Source organism: Odontesthes bonariensis, chromosome 13, assembly GCF_027942865.1.
Source record: "Odontesthes bonariensis isolate fOdoBon6 chromosome 13, fOdoBon6.hap1, whole genome shotgun sequence".
Classification (NCBI taxonomy): domain Eukaryota; kingdom Metazoa; phylum Chordata; class Actinopteri; order Atheriniformes; family Atherinopsidae; genus Odontesthes; species Odontesthes bonariensis.
Genome location: NC_134518.1, coordinates 9,448,466 through 9,464,915, shown reverse-complemented (window position 1 = coordinate 9,464,915; position 16,450 = coordinate 9,448,466). Strand labels below are relative to the sequence as shown.

Here is a 16,450-nt window from a genome sequence, read left to right as displayed (position 1 = left end):
TTATGCAAGTGCACTCCTTGCTGAGGGGTTACAGAAAGTTTGTCGTCATGCTGAAAACACTTACTGTTGACGGATGATGGGATCTATACTGAAGTCTGCACTGTAAAAATCAATCAGATCGCACGCAAAGCAATCCACCCAGAACTTCTCTCTCAGAGGTTTAAGCCCTCTGAAAAAGTCGTCTGTCAGGAAAATGCTAACATGTGCCCTTTTAGTCTCAATAGTGCATCCTGGTCTTCTTGAAATTATGTTTATTTATTTATTTTTTAAAAAACACTTCCTGACAGCTTAAAATGCCAGTAAAAAGCCGGTTGACAAGACATTTAAATTGGGAACCTACATTATTCTCCATAGCAATAGTCATGGCAACCAGAGCGCAGCTTAATTAGATACATCAGGTGGTTGAAGAGACACGGAGAGGCCATGGTTTGGATTTGGTATGAAAATTGCAAAACATACCACTATGTGTCCACTGTGTGTTACTCTTGAATAAAACACTGTTTTTGGTGTTATATTTGTATGTTTTATCAGCTAACGTTCATTCCACACTCATTTACAACTGTTTCCATTCGATATTAAAATTCATTCACTCAAAATTGTTGACTGTTGTTAAAAGTTATACATATGGTTAGAGATTTACCACAGGACAAGTGTGGATATATTTTTAACATGTTTCTAACAATAATTGAGTATGAAAAATGTGTTAATCACTATCGCCTCTTCTTTAGAAATTAATGTACACATTAACCCTCTGGAGTCTAAGGCCTTTTCATAATTGTCTGTCACTGGCAGGACATTGCTGCCTTCCCCCACATGCTGGCTGAATGGGGCGTGTTCTCACCTGTGAATAGCCACTCAATCACCTGGTGGTTTTACATGTGAATAGCAATAGGTGTGGCCTAGGAGGTTGCTGCAGTCTGAGACTACAGAAAATCCAAAGATTTCTCTTCACTCTCTTTAAAAAGGGCCAGCTATATAATTTTTAAAATATATATATTTGAAAACTAGAAGTTTCAAGGTTTTTAATGGTGTCACTTATATGTTTGAATGACAAAAACTCACAGAGTTACAGATGTGTTTTTGGAGATGTGTCAAAAATGCCCACCGGTGGGCATTAGACCCCAGAGTGTTAAATTGTCTTTTTTTTTCCATGCCCAAAACCCATGTCCATTTTTAAGTCACATGTATGGCCGTATTTGGCCAGATGTAGTAGTTCAAAAACTACTTTAAAAAAAAAAAATCAATGAAGTGAGTATGAATTATCTAAAATATACACAATATATATGTGGTGTGGGAGAAGTTCAGCCAAGTTTAACAGCTTAGGAGAGGATCAAAGAATGCCGCTGTGATCAAGCTGTGATCGACCTGTGGGGACTGAAAAGGACTGTAATGAACTCCTGAACTCTAGAGACTTTACTCCCTCATAGGTCATAGAGTTCAGAGGCTATCAGGGAAGTAATGCAAAATAATTGGGGTAGGCAAAAGACACAAAAAAACGTGGTCAGGCAGGGTGGCGGATGAAATGTACTTTCTATGTTGTTGAGCGTACTTTCATGGCTTCATTGTGCAACATTTAATTGATATTGATTCACCAGTCAAGCTGCATCTGGACCTTTGCCTATGGCCATGACCTTTGGAGTTCAACTGAAAGAGCAAAATCTTTTAATACTAGCAACTGTGTTGTGTTTTCTAAGCGGGAACCTGGGTTACTTCCCAGGATTAGGTGAGAAGTTCGGGGAGTTGCTGCTTCATCGCAGCAAAACTGTTCGGAACCTCTCCGAACTGGGCATCAGATAAGGGTAACTTCTGATCTCGAATAGAGAATCATGACTGCTGTATTTCTAACACAGGCAGTCTAATAACACAGACGCTACATAATCAACTAGCCAAAAGTCCACCAATGAGTTGGCTGGCGACACAAATCACGTTTCTACAGCCAATCAAGAAGCCAAACATTTCAGTTGGAAAATCAGAACACCTGCCAGCCTACCAAATTGTAGTTCACAAACCAACTAACCAGTGAGTGACCCTCCCACATTTGTAGTCCAAGATGTTACAAAATAAAGTAAACATTTATCTGCTTAACTGCGCTTGCAACTACAATACAGAAACTCATTATTCTGGAAGCCAGGCAGCTATTCAGCCAGACAGTTACTCATTTTACAGAAAACTTTCCATCTAACGTGATGAGCTGAGGTGGATAATGGGCAAAACCAGAAGCAAGAAATGTCTCATCTGACACTGCCTTGTTCTCTATCTAACACTTATTGTTCTGTTCTCTGCATCACATTGCTTTCCATCTTTGTTGTTCCTCATGTAGGATATTTTTGAGCAGAAGCACAACTTTACAGGTTGAGGTGTGACGCAAATGGTCAAGACGTCCCTCTCGAAAGTGAAGGACTCCTTTCTTTCCTTTCTCACAGCAGTAAATGAATTGAAAAACCATTTCCCTTGTGCTGAGCAGATAACAAAGACTGACATTCACCAAGCCACTTTAGGCCTCTAATGAGAGAAGAAACAGATTGAATACATGTAAAGTTAAAAAAAGACCGTCTGTGTTACATTCACGGCAAGATTCTGACTTCTAACCTTATGCTAAAAATTCAAATACTGCAAATCTACTGTTTGCATTAGTTACATGTGGGATATTGGTTTAATATTCCTGTTTAAATGTGTCTAATCATTGTGCATTTGACCCTACACAACTGTAATGTTTGACCCCATAATAAGTCTTATTCATACATATAAATTAGAAGAAAAAGAGTACTTTGGTGTCTTTCTCACCCCAGAAGAATGCACATCCTGTTCTGGATGCAACATTGTGCAAGGTGTATACAATGTTGGAATATATATGTCTACATATTGCAACCAAAATCTGACTACTCCATATAGCGTAACTCAAGTATCATTTACCTCATTCAGGTTAAGTGTAAAAAAGAAAATCCTGTTTACATGGCTGTGTCTTCTTCAGATGTGGCTAATATATTTGAATATTGTTGCCCGTGCATAACTTTAGTGGTGACTGTTGTAAATGACTGAAGGTTACAATTCTCGCAAGGAAAAAAAAAACAGCCTCATAGTGTCAGACTTGAGCCTTGGCAGGCCACAAGAACCATGTGGTGCACCTCCCTGCCCCGATTGGCACCTCACCTCGAGGCCCTCGTTTCAACACACGTAGTATTTAACATGTGAATAAACTGATTGCACAGCTTTATTCCTCTGATTAGGGAAAGCCCACATCACGGGAGTCCTATACCAAAAAATATGAAACCAAAAACTCCAGAAACGGTTTCGTCCTAAAGCACAAACAACAGACAAAGTGTTAGAAGCCCAGCGTGCAGTTAGTATTTTTCTATATGGTAAACATTTTGCTCTTCAGACGGCCTTGGTCTTAGCTGTGATTAGTTTGGCTTGCTCGTCATTAATCCTTTTCTGATTCTTCAAAGTTATTCTGACTGCTGGCTACCACAGATAAAACACTTACTATTCATATTGTAAATGAATGACATCTGTGCAACACTGGTTCCAATGGGCTCAAACATGTATATTTAGATGCCATTCTTAATTTTTTTCCTAAATGTAAAAGAATGTCTCTTGAATGCATCTGAAAAATTATTTTAATTACCAGTAAGAGGGCTGCCCAGTTTGTCTCCTCAGCCATCTTTAACAAGTTTCATTCGTCATTGACACACCCCCTGGAAGCATTTCCTGTTCTCCAACTCTTGAATTTGCCGCGCCGACTTAAAGGCAAGTAGTGTGAACTTTCTTTCAAGCAAATTTTAGGGTTCGAATTGGATTGTTTCCCCCTAAATGACTGAAATCTCTGCTTTAGCCAGTTGCTTCCTGTGACAATCTCTTTTCTCACACTTTTCTTACAATTCACACATCCATTTATTTTGTTAGCTGAGTACAAGTTAATCCCCTCCAAACCATTTGTGAGATACTTTTTCCTGATCACCGAAAGAAAACGTTAATTGGTTTCATTGTGTGGATTATTGGGATTAGGTGAATTGCTGAAGTGGTTCCTCTCAGTAATTTGTTGTCAAATTTCCTCAAAGTAAGCAGATTTCCACACATATTCTTCATCTTTCTGTGTGTGTGTGTGTGTGTGTGTGTGTGTGTGTGTGTGAGTCTATAAACTTCTTGATCCCATTCTCCCTCGGACAGAGAGACAGTTCCAGGATGGAGGTTTGGTGAAAATTCTTTCCTGCGCATTAAAGCTGAAAGGTAAACAGAGCTCTCACTCTGTGTATCAGTTTCTTTCGAAGTGTAATCCGTGTGTATGTGTGCACTGCCGTCCTTATCAAAGTGTGTTTGGATCCTGGGCAGTCTGTGCATGCCTCGCCCTTGCTGAGGTCCTTTTACCTGCAGAGAAAATAGAATTTTGCTGTTTTTTTTAATGCTTCTCTCATTTCTAATTGTTTATGTCTTTTATCATCTGCTTTCCTTTCCCTTATCCGATTATTAAATTCCATATTTTCTCTTTTATTTTCCTTCTGTTTTTCAGTGTCTCTATATACCCTCTAACCGCCCACAACCCCCCTGCAATTTCACCACTTTCTCAGTGACTTTACCCATTACCCTTTCCTCCTGGTAAGCATCTCTCCGTCTCTGTACTTAATGTGAATGTTATTTTGCGTTATTGTCTCCTTGGAGGGAATGTCCCTCAACATTTAAAGTGGGTTCACCTTTTGCACTGTAACAGTATTTGTCGGTTGGCCCCTCTTTGCAGCCAATACAAACTTACACACTACAGCATTCACTGTGGATCTGCAGTGAGTTTCTAACCTGAAGTATATCCACTGCAGAGGTTGTGGAGAAGGGTTATATCCCACCATTCCGACATGGGCCTCCAATTGCCAGAATGGCGGGACTTAATTTTCTATCAAACGTCCCGCCATTCCCTCCCAATGTTGCAATGGCGGGATGTTCTATTCTTTTTAAACATCCCGCCATTCTGACAATTCCTTTAATAGCCTATCAAAGCCTTTTTTTTTTCTTTTTTGGAGGAACTCCACAACCTCCAAACCAACTATAATAAATTATTATCAAAATCCCCTGAAAAATATATATGAAAATATATGAATTAATGTAAATCGGGCGAGTCTGAAACATGTTAGATGAAGCAGAAATACAGTGTCAGTGACCTGTCACAGCAGCCAGCTGGAGCGGGGCTCTCCACAGAGTCCATGCGTCTTTTGCACGCTGGCATCATTATGCAACATTAATAATTGCAATTACAGACATCAATGACAGCTCACCTTTGTCGGACGTCCCGGTGCTGCAAATAAAACCAATTTCATATATCAGGCTACCCAAAAAATATTATTATTTTTATTAGTTTTGAATCAATAAGTGAACAGTGTTTATCTATGTTTATCGCTCCTTTTTGTATAATAAACTATTTGAATATCATTAATTTGCTTTTGGAGTGTGTTTTGAAAATTACCACGGACTCATGACATTGTCAGGATTTTACGGTATTCGACACACCTACATGACGCTGTTACACGCACACACCAGATTTATAGTGAAATAGTAACAACAAAGCCCTTATGGATGGATCCTGAGTGCCATCTTTTATTTTTATATTTTAAATCCGAAATAAGCCCACATCCAGCTGATCCTCCCCTTTGACTGTAGATTTGACCCTTAAATCATCATTCAGTGTCAATTTAATATCATTCAAACATCACAAGCTTTGAAGAATAACAGGCAGAGAGAGAGGGGGAGAGGCTTTAATTACACTTTTAAAGACTGTATCACATCTGTACACATCTTAAAACATGTAAAATGCATGAATAGAAAAAAGGGACTGTTAACTGTTGAGTAACGCACGTTTCCTTATATGGAAAGCCTTGTCCTTATGGTGGGAAGTTTGCATGTCGGAATGGCGGGATGTTGGAATGGGTGGTGCAGGGAGAAGCAGTTCAGCACACCTGATGAAATTTCATTTAAAAAGAAAAATTCAAATGTGACTCATTTTACGGCTACAACCTCACATAAACTTCAATGGATTGACCAGGACTCATCAGTCCTAATGCACCAACTGCCATTCTTTTGGCCAGTTCCCGTTCCGTTCCGTTCCGTTTTTTTTTTTTTTTTTTTTTTAAGGTCTGACCTGTCAATTCGGATTTTGATTTTGGCCAAATTTGGATTTTCTTACTGAGAACAGGTCACGGGGTCGTGTCTCACTGTCACTTGAAATCACAAAATGTGTGCTTGAGGTTATGGGACAAAAGTATTAGTACGTATAAAATCCATCTTAACGGAAAGCACAGTCTGTCCTCCAGATGTCTGTCTGAGAAATGACTGCTACTTTGAGACTACATTTCCACAGGTAGTTTGTTTGGCATGAACAAACACTAATTTTTTCAGGAAAATCACTAAAAGGTATGATAAGCACCTTCAGCTTTGCTTTTTTTTACTGCTGATCACAGTGAAAGACAGCCGATTGGTTGGTGGCTGACAGCTGGCTGAGTGCTCTGGAAAGCTTTTAATTTGAGCTTCGTTGACTTCTTTGACATGTTACCTTTGGGTAAATTGGGCATGTGTCATGGAGATGATGCAAGTTAAAGTGTTGGATTAAAGTTGAAGTTCCAAATATTTTGGTCATTGTTTTTTTCTGCAAGATTATTGTGTCTTTGACATATTACTTATGACAAAGCTTTGGGTCTTTCTGACCCACTCACTGAAAACATTCCACAACCAAAAAATGCACATGTGTCAGTATGCATGGCTGTTTGTGTTGTTGTGCACATGATGTGCCTGATCCTGATCTGCCAGTCACTAGTCATAGCCGGTCATGCCAGAAATTGTCTGATTCCAGACAACGAGTGAAGCGATAGGTGTTCCCTGCTCATCATTTCTCTCCAGTAATAGACATCTCCACAGTGTCATTATCTTTTAAGAGAAGACTAAGACTGCAACCTCAAGAGTTTTTACCTATTCTCATCTCTGCACTTTTGTCTGTAAGTGTCTGCATGTTGGTTGGAATAGCAAATCTCTTCCCATGAAGCATCAGTTCTACATGAATGTGATTACAATAATAAGAAATGCCAAAAATAAATGCACATCCATGTAATACTTGTAGTAAACTGATGAATTATCAAACTTTGTGTCCAGTAATAAATGCCATTTCTGAGTTTGTCACTCCACAGACACATCAATTATTAAAGAAATTGCCAAGCATACATCATCTCTAAATCAATGTGCCACTTAACAAAATCAATCACTAAGCATAAGCCATTAGTAATTTAGAGCGTTCAGGGTATTTAGAGTATGTGCTTAGTCTCCTAGTGCTATAGCAGCGCAAGTTCCATTATTCAGCGTGGTTCTTCTCCAGATTTGTCCACTTCTTTTATATCTCAAAAGATTTTTCACAATATGCCTGTGTTGTTGTACTGATTTGGCATTCAGGAAAGATACATTTGTGTCACTCAGTGACTAAAGGATTTAAAGGATGTAAAAAGGAATTTAGAGAGAATGATAGAGGTTAGCATTTGTGTTAAGATGATGGAAGAAAGAAACCGAAGCTGTGGCATTGTAGATGTTATTTAAGGCCTCTAAATCAAGGAAGTTGAATATATGCCATCATTTGCCCCTATACTGCTGCTACCGATCAGCTCTATAAAGCATCTTACATACTAGTCGTGTTGATTTCTGAGGAAGTGCACAGCTGACTTTCCAAAAGAATGCAGGACATGTGAGAAAGCCATTTCAAACACACATAGACATTATTCAAAGCAAGTATATTCCCAGCCACACGGTCCTTTTAAGTACAGCCCAGCTCATTATGTCATGAATTGTACTCAATACATTGCTGAACACAAAAAGATGAAATAGTGTATCCACAATTTAGAACAACAAAGTTTTCCACAGACTAAATAAAAGATTTAACAGCTGTAAATAAAAGACTAACAAAGTCACCTTGATGTGAGGCATATCTTGTGAAGTATGGTATTGTGGCATGTTTAGACGTTATTTCTTTCATAATTTTTGTCTTTCAAGAGCCAGAAGTGACAACATTTGGACAAGAGGGTAGAGCTGAAGAGCTGTACTTGTAAACTTACCAGACAAAAATACACACGTATCTTCAAGTGCAAATATCAGCACTCTGATCAGAAGCAAACAAGGAGTCAGTCAGGCTAATGACTTAATATTTTGATTGAGAAGAATAGAAATCTATAGGTACAAGAGATACATGAAAGTCAACTGTCAGCTGACTGAGCTTTTAAGCACTTGCCTACTTGTCTACATCTCTGACAGTGGGTGTGTAGTCCAATTTTTTTTAACAATTTATGTTCTTCTCACATTTCCAGTGATTCAAAGCAAATCATTCCAGATAAAATGTAAGGCCTTCATGACAGACTACTCTTAAACTAGATATGGCAGACAAAGATGCAATGTCCCACCACACTGAGATCCAGCTCAGAGACTTGGGATTTAAAGTTTCATTTGCATATCCAACGAAAGATCTGTGACATCAACACTTACTCATCATAACCTTTGACTTTGCATGTTATTCACACCCCTAGCAGATGTAGAGCTGCGTTTGGATGGAATGTTTGTCAAATCTTTGGAGTTATCTTACATTAAAGACACTTCTGTTTCCATGTTTACACACAAAAATCAGCCAATTTACTTGAGTCGAGGATTATAACTTCCTGTCTGTCACTTCAACTGAAACTGATGATGTTTTTATTGACCTTACTTGGATCCAATTCCACCACATTCCACAAATCTGATCTAGAGCAGTTAATACATTTCAAAATACTGTTTCTCTGTGGCTTTTAAAGCATGTTGTTACATATTTTAGATACAACCTTCTAGTAAGATCCAGTTGGTGGCTTCCCACTAGGACAGGAGCTGATTTGCCTCTCTCTGCATATGTGTGTGTGTGTGTGTGTGTGTGTGTGTGTGTATGTGTGTGTGTGTGCTAATAAGAGGCCCTGAGACAATGACAGACACCAAGCCCTAATTAGGTTGTCATGCTGAGAGAGCAAGGGAAAGACAGAAAGAGAGGAAGAATGGAAGAGAGAGCTTATTACCGAGGGTAGGTGTCAAGCTCTGTCAGGAAAAGGTGGGAGGAGAGCAGAGGCGAGGGAGGATTGAGGGGGAGGGCGATGGGGATGACAGGGGAAGGGGGAACCAGGCGCTGACAGGGAGGAACAGGAGCGGGAATGGGAGTAAGGAAGATGGAACTGTGGAAGGATCCAGAGAAAAACAGGAGGTGGGGGAGAAAGAGGTGTGGAGGATGGACTGGTGAGATGAACGAAAGGAAGAGTAGGTGTGGGAGGAAGAAAAGTGAGTGGGAGGCTGAGGCTGATGGTGGAAAAGATGCAAACAGGGAACAGTAAAGATGATGCAACAGAGGGAGTCAAGTCTTCTAGATTTCTTTTTTATAACTATGTCCATTCTGAATAGATACGTTATCAAGTTAACTTTGAGATCGTGGGATATCACTGTAGTAATCCAATAGAGATTTACACATACAGTTATCCACATGTAATTTCAAAACAATAAAGAATAAATAAAAAAAATAAATAAAAAAACTGAAATCATTTCACTCAAGGGAGGAAGTGAGTCTCTGGCAATCGGCTTAAGTGTTTTTCTTTTGTAGGAGCGTTTTACGAGAAAGCATCAGCGTTGTTCTGGGCTACAAAGCCAACTGCCTCCACCGTTGTAATTTCAAACACATTCACACACAAACACATTTCCTGAAAGGGCCCCGTAGTATTCATGCTAGTGTCTGAAGTGGTGCAAATATAGATACTGTGTATAAACAACTTGCTAAACTGGCAATGTAACACAAAGCTGGCAGATCAAACACTCATACATGTCCACATTAAAAAACGGCTAAAAGAGAAATATTTCTAAATGTTGAAAAGATCTCAACAAATAAGTAAGAGGTAATGGTTAGAAAAAACACAAAAACACTAAAATGACTAAAATGGCAGGCAAAATTACAGAATAATTGAATTATTTAGCTTTGTATTTATTGAATTTTATAGCACTCATTTGGGTGTCAAAAAGCTGTATTTTCTTACGTTATGGAGCATTAAAGTTCACATCCTTTGCTCCCCTTTGCCCACACCACGTCATGAATTAGCTCTGATTCAGGTCGGTTTTTGCATGCAGGTGAAAACCTCACCATGTCTATTTAATCTCATGAAGCAAATGCGTTTGCGCTGGAAGAGAATCTTCAACATGAAATGCATTTTTGTTTGGTGTACTTTGACCTACAGCTCCCATTTGGTGAGGGGAGCTGTAGGGAATCTACGTTTGTTGTTACAGCGTTTGTACACTGGGGTCGAAATGAATCCCGAACAGCTACATGTAAAGTTGTGCAGACGTGATACCTTAGAACACAGGTGTAGAATCCGTTATCTTCCAACTCAGCGGATCGGAACCAGATGGAGTCGTCTTCTTTACTCAGCCTGTGGCCTGAGAAGATGATGGGCTCCTAAAGGATACATCACAAAGAATATTAACGGTTATAAATTTGAAGGAAACAGTATTTAGACCATACTGTGTGTACAACTGAAATTCAGGGGACGATAGTCATTATACAAATAGGGTTTACAGTTTAAATAGAAACTCTCTCCCCACCTGAAATTCACAAAGACGATAAAAATCACTGCATAATCACATATTTCTATTCACATATAACCCTTGATTCTGGATACAGGGACAATTTTTTTATGATAGCATACAGTATGTAACCACAGTATAATTCATCAGTCCTTCTACCTTCTGTGTAATCGGCACCAGTGGACGTGGCTCAGGAAACAGAGTGGTCCTGGCGGTCCACCAGTCATAGGGTCAGCTGTTTGATGCCCAGTCCCCCAATGTGTCAAAGTGAACCCTACAACTCCAGATGTGCTCATCTCTGTCTGAGTGTGTGTATGATAAGTGTTGCATGTGTAGAATATGAAGCACTGTATACGAATGTCTAAAGGACCCTTTATAAAAATGTTTCTTGGGGATCCAGCCTGGACATACAGGGGGCTTTAGAAGGGCAGAGCATTTACCACTGGGGCTTACTCAACCAGTCACAAACAGATGCAAAGGAAGTAAAGACAGCTGTATACAAATATGTGAGAATACTATTGTAACTTTAAAGCAGCTTTCTACTACATTTCATTTTAGTAATGTTGGTCAAAGACCATGAAAATTGTGGGATTATATAACCCTTCCGGCCTGGAGACATCTCAGAATGCCCCAGGAGGAGCTGGAGAGTGTCACTGGGGAGAGGTATGTCTGAGTGTCTCTCCTGGACCTGTTGCCATCCCATACCCTGACCTCCAATAAGCCTTAGACAATGGATGGATGGATGGATGGACTGTCTGTGCGGTATGACAGCCTGTATTTTTACCAATGATGACATTGGGAAATGCAATGTTTCTTAACATTGTAATTTAAAATGAGCTAAACTAATGGTAGATTATAAAAAGTTACTAAGAACACCATGAAGCTTTATTGGCTGCTGGATGTGATTCTGCATCATATTTTGATTTTTACATGTAAACCCTTCTATTCGTAAGTCTTTACATTTGTTTTATTTCAGTTACTTCCAATGGTAAGTGGTCTAGACTTTTGTAAAATATCTTAATCTATGCCTTACACCGTTCAATGTATTTCTCATTAACCTGTTCTCACACACACACTTGCACACCGGTGGCAGTGGAGCCGATTTGTGAAGCCTGTCATCTGTAACTAAGAAGCCTGCCTGTCAAGGAAGGAATTATTTTCCTCTCAAAACAGAATTCATGAACCTCAACGTGATTGATGTGCCCCGGTTCAGTATGATGGCCAGTGTCATTGCATTGTCTGTCAGAAATATCAGAGTCCGGGATCTGGGCTATTCAGCTTAATTAAACACAGCAGGCCTATGGTTTGAGATTTAATCAAGCTGTCAGTATGCTTATTCTAGTTTCAACTGTAATGAAGCAAGTGTGATATTCTTTTAAAATTTTGATTTAAAATCAAGATCCATTTTCTTTATAGAATATCAGCAACTCACCCTGTGATCCTCACATTATCATTCGAAATGCCCCAAGACTGTACAGTAAAATAAATTCAGTTTATCTGATGTCTTCATCTTGTATCAGACTTGAATTTCTGTTAGTACACACCTTATTTTTTCTTTACTTCCTTCTTTCTTTCATGATCTCATATTAAGTAGCCTTTCAACTGTCTTTCCTTTTCAACTTGGCAAGAGGTCCTCCATTCTATACCAACAAAGGTTATTCGTACATAACCCAAAACAGGACCCATTAGCAGTGTCCTGTAAAGTGCTGCCCTTCAACTGGCAGGAGCAAAATATGAGCATTTCCACATGACAGAGCAGATGTCATTCTCAGGTCATTTGTTTTATAGGCCACAGTCCAAATAAGAAAGAAGGTTGGGTTTGGTAGGCACGTGGATGTCCCAGCTACGTGCAGCACTTCGAACCCAATGCCTTCGAGTGTCACAAAATCAAGAACAACATATGATAACTGATTGGTTTTCTTTGTTTTGTTTTTTTCCACTTCAAATTACATTCAGTTGATTACACAACACCACTTTATTGAAACACCTTTGTCACTTCCTGGTTGTGTTATAATATTATAATATTACTCAGTAAGGGAGAGAAAAAGATTGTGGTTAGGGCTAAAATACATTTTGTTTACTAAGCATCTATGTCTTTCATGGACACTATTATGCTTATTGCCATGGTTGTATGTGACAATGAAACAAGGCAATGACATCACTTGGTTAGAAGTAGAAATTGAAACCACTTGTTTTGGGCAAGAAACCAATAATGGTTAGGGATAAAAAAAAATGAAAAAAAGCATTCTTTTTACAAGGTGACTGTCACCCTAATAGATGCCATTTTTACACTTCACATGCAATAGCTCTCACAACCCCAAGAGGTCACATATTCTTCAAATTTAATCATAAGTCGTATGAGTCGGGGAGGATGGTAACCTCCATCTTACCTCTGCATCTCCTTTGTTCTTGTACCAGATGAGGCGTAGCTTGGCATTGGTGGCCATGGTGTAGTTGGTTCGTATGTAGCTGTAGAACAAGGCACATTTGACTCGAACAGGCTCACCGGCCAGCACATGGTACTCCTTCAGATCCACTGACCAGTCTATGCATCCATCCACTGAAAGAAGAAATTAGAAAAAGAGAAAGAAATATTAAGGCTGTGTTTGTATATTCATGTATGTACAGCATATACAAGTAAGTTAGAAAGTGACACATCACCAAGAACATTTACGTGGGACTTTGTAAAAAATTAAAGACATGTCTTAAAGGCCTACAGAAAGCTGACACTACACCCAATACATAATGATAATACATACACAGATGAACAATAATGATCATTGGACTCTACACCAAAACATTTCATAAACGCATGAAATTTGCGATTTTGAATTTGCCGCTAGGAAACCTTCCTGGAATTCCAGACTGGGGGCGGGGCTTCCGTGTGACGTCACAAGTGCCATGGTTTTTCCTGGCTGCCTCAGTGTTGCCAATTTAGCTAGATTTAGCGACTTTTGGCCATCTCTGGCGACAAAAAAAAATAATCTAGCGACTTTCGGGCTCAATCTGGCTGAATCTAGCGACAATTCAACTTGTTTTGTGAGTGACAAATCAGTTGCCCCGCGACACCATACAAGCCGAGACAGAAGCACTGCAGGACGGTGGCAACCCGGCATTTCCTGTCAAAACCGCAGTTTCAAGCTAGCTACAACGAGGGTAGGTTCACTTCCTGTTTTCAAAACAACAGCACGTAATGGCTTTCCCTATGATAAAAGGCAACGGGTATTTTATTTTGTCAAAATAACCGGAAGTGCGTTGCTCACTGCGGCTAGCTTTAGCAGCGCCGAATTCGTCGGAACAAAATGGTAAACAGCCGGTATTTTGTCAGGTTTTCAACACGTTGGGGATCTAAACGACTACTTTCTCGCCTGAAAATGTTTCAAATGTTGCGGGGACAGAGGAAGCAGAGAGACCAGCGGTCGGAACTTGTGTCTGTGCCTCCCTGTCCGCCTGCCTCCTCTCTGGTGAAATCAGCTGGAGCCATCCCGCCGTGTTCAGCTCCCTGCGGTGCGGACACTCAGGGGGAATCCACCTGGCGGAGAGCCGCGGGATGGTTGCCCTGAAATCAGCCGGCAGAGCGATCATCAAGAGCCCCGACGTGGACATGATCGCTCTGCCGGCTGATTTCCACTCTCCACCTGGCAGAGTGTGTCCGCTCTCCGCCAGGTGGATTCCTGTCCGACTGCAGGTCTCTCTGCTTCCTCTGCCCCCGATGGTGTGAGCTGCTGGTGCTGAGGACAACACACGCACTTCGTACATCTACTCGCAATAAAAACTGCACTGAACCCAACGTTTTATATTTCCAAGCGACGTCCCGCGGCACACATCGAAATTTGCCGTGAAGAAGCTGTCCAGGTCTGGCAAACTGCTGGCTTTGCTACTAGAACTACTGGTGATTGTTCCAGCAGCTGGCACTCGTGACGTCACGCACCTGTCGTTCCAGTTTGCCAAATTCGAGTCAAATGTGGTGATAGTTTATTGGGCCTAATCAGGACTATCCAGGGGCCTAAAATTATTTTAAAATCATAAAAAAATTCCATGGTATATAAGGAATCGATCTGCTATTTCAGTTTTGTGCAAAAAAAAAATCACCTTTCTGTAGGCCTTTAAAGCTACTGAAAAAAGAGGATGTGAGAAAGAGAACATTTGAGTGACAGGGAGACTGTTTTATCTGGTTTCTTTGGCAATATTTTTCTTTATCTTCAAGACAATAAAAGATAAGAGTTTAGAATTCATAGGTTTTTGTGTTTTTTGTTTTGAGGAGGTGCTAGTAAAGCAGAGGGTTATGAGAGTTACACAGAGAACATCTTCTATGGGTGATGAGGGCACAAACTGAGGGAGTGAAAGTAATAAAAAGGAACATATATGAGCTGCAGTTGAACGTCTTGCAGAAAACTTGTTTTTTAGATCAAATTCTTACAGCCAACACAAATAATCCTCTTACATGTCTCTATATTGTTTGATTTTTGAGGCTGGAAGAGGAGCAGAAAAAATAAGTAATAATCGAAGAACAAGTAGGAGGGGTCATGACAATACAATTGTTGAAAAAAAAGAAAGGGTAGTAGACCAAATGAAATGAGAAAAAAAAGAAGAGAGGAGGAAGTACGCTGTAGGTGAGACCAGGTCAACTGGAACGAACAGAAAACAAGTTGTAGATGAAAGACAAGAAGGAACTGCTGGGACTTATAGGTCAACACAGAGAATGACAAGGAGCGTTCCGAAATGGACATCTCTCCCCCTTTTCTACTAAACCCCAAATGGTCTGCAGCTCAGATAGATGCCCCGTTTTAACTGTCACCCTCAGGCACATTCCACAAGGCCTTCCCTTTGAATTCCAGCCTTTTGCCTGCCACATCAGAGCCTGTGAATCTGCCTCAAAATACTTCCTTTGTCTCACATTTTTATTGTTCTCCTCTTGTTTATTATGCAACAAGCAGCAATAACCGCTGTGTGTGTTGTCTGAATATTAACACATAATGTGCTCTGAATAAAATCAAATAGTATCAGAAATTTTGCTGTAATATTGTCTTTCATTTTCTCTCTTGCACTAATAATAATATGTATTATCATTATTATTATTAAATATTGTCATATCTGCATAATGCATGAAGAAAAATAAAATCAGCAGCGCAAGAGTCTGTTACGATCAACCGGCCTTTACGACAGGTAACTGCAGCCTATTGGTTATCATCACTGACAGTCTAAAAAAGGGCTAGGCCAATCATGAAATAGAAAAACACCTTCACTTTCAAATCGACAAAAATAAACGCGAACTTCAAGCGGACGCTGCGAAATGTGTCAAACTCACTGACATGTTCGCAACAGCAGGCTCTACATCTGCTCCGGTGACTGATGTCAAATGTGGTGGTGGTGGTTGTAGTGGAGGCGACGGCGAATCGAGCAGTGAACATGTCAATGCAGCTGCTGCAGTATTAGAATCTGCGGTAAGCTGGACAGTTTTCAGAGCCCCAAACTATGTAATGATAGGATAAACCAACCTACCCCTTAATGAATATGATAAAATAACATAACCCCAATAAAATTATGTTGGTTAATGTTCCATGGTCAAGTTAGTTTGTATAGTAAACACAGGTGCTGCTCCCCTCAAACTTCATGCTACCACTAGCGGCTAATGATGAATTTTCTAGCCTACACTGAGTGCATGGGAAAATAAGCCTAGGTTTGGCTAATACGTCTTAAGCCCTATTCGGACGGGACTAGTTTAATGGGGGGACCTGGGGTAAAGTAATAATACGAACGCGCCATGTCAGTAAAGATAGCGGAGTATGTCGGTAAACTTTGCAGAGAATTCTACCTCCTGTGAAACAGTCCGGAGTATCTACCATAGGTAATACTA

At 40.0% G+C, this 16,450-nt stretch overlaps 1 protein-coding gene across 2 annotated transcripts in view; it reads right to left on the bottom strand.

Annotated features, from left to right (window-relative positions):
- Positions 1-16,450, bottom strand: part of il1rapl2 (interleukin 1 receptor accessory protein-like 2) — a 516,058-nt gene that overhangs the window by 170,223 nt on the left and 329,385 nt on the right. For both annotated transcript variants that reach the window (XM_075480861.1, XM_075480862.1), the window contains exons 3-4: positions 12,984-13,153; positions 10,362-10,465 (exon numbers count right to left, since the gene is read on the bottom strand). In XM_075480861.1, the coding sequence (XP_075336976.1) occupies positions 10,362-10,465; positions 12,984-13,153 (274 nt within the window). The remainder of the gene's footprint in view (positions 1-10,361; positions 10,466-12,983; positions 13,154-16,450) is intronic.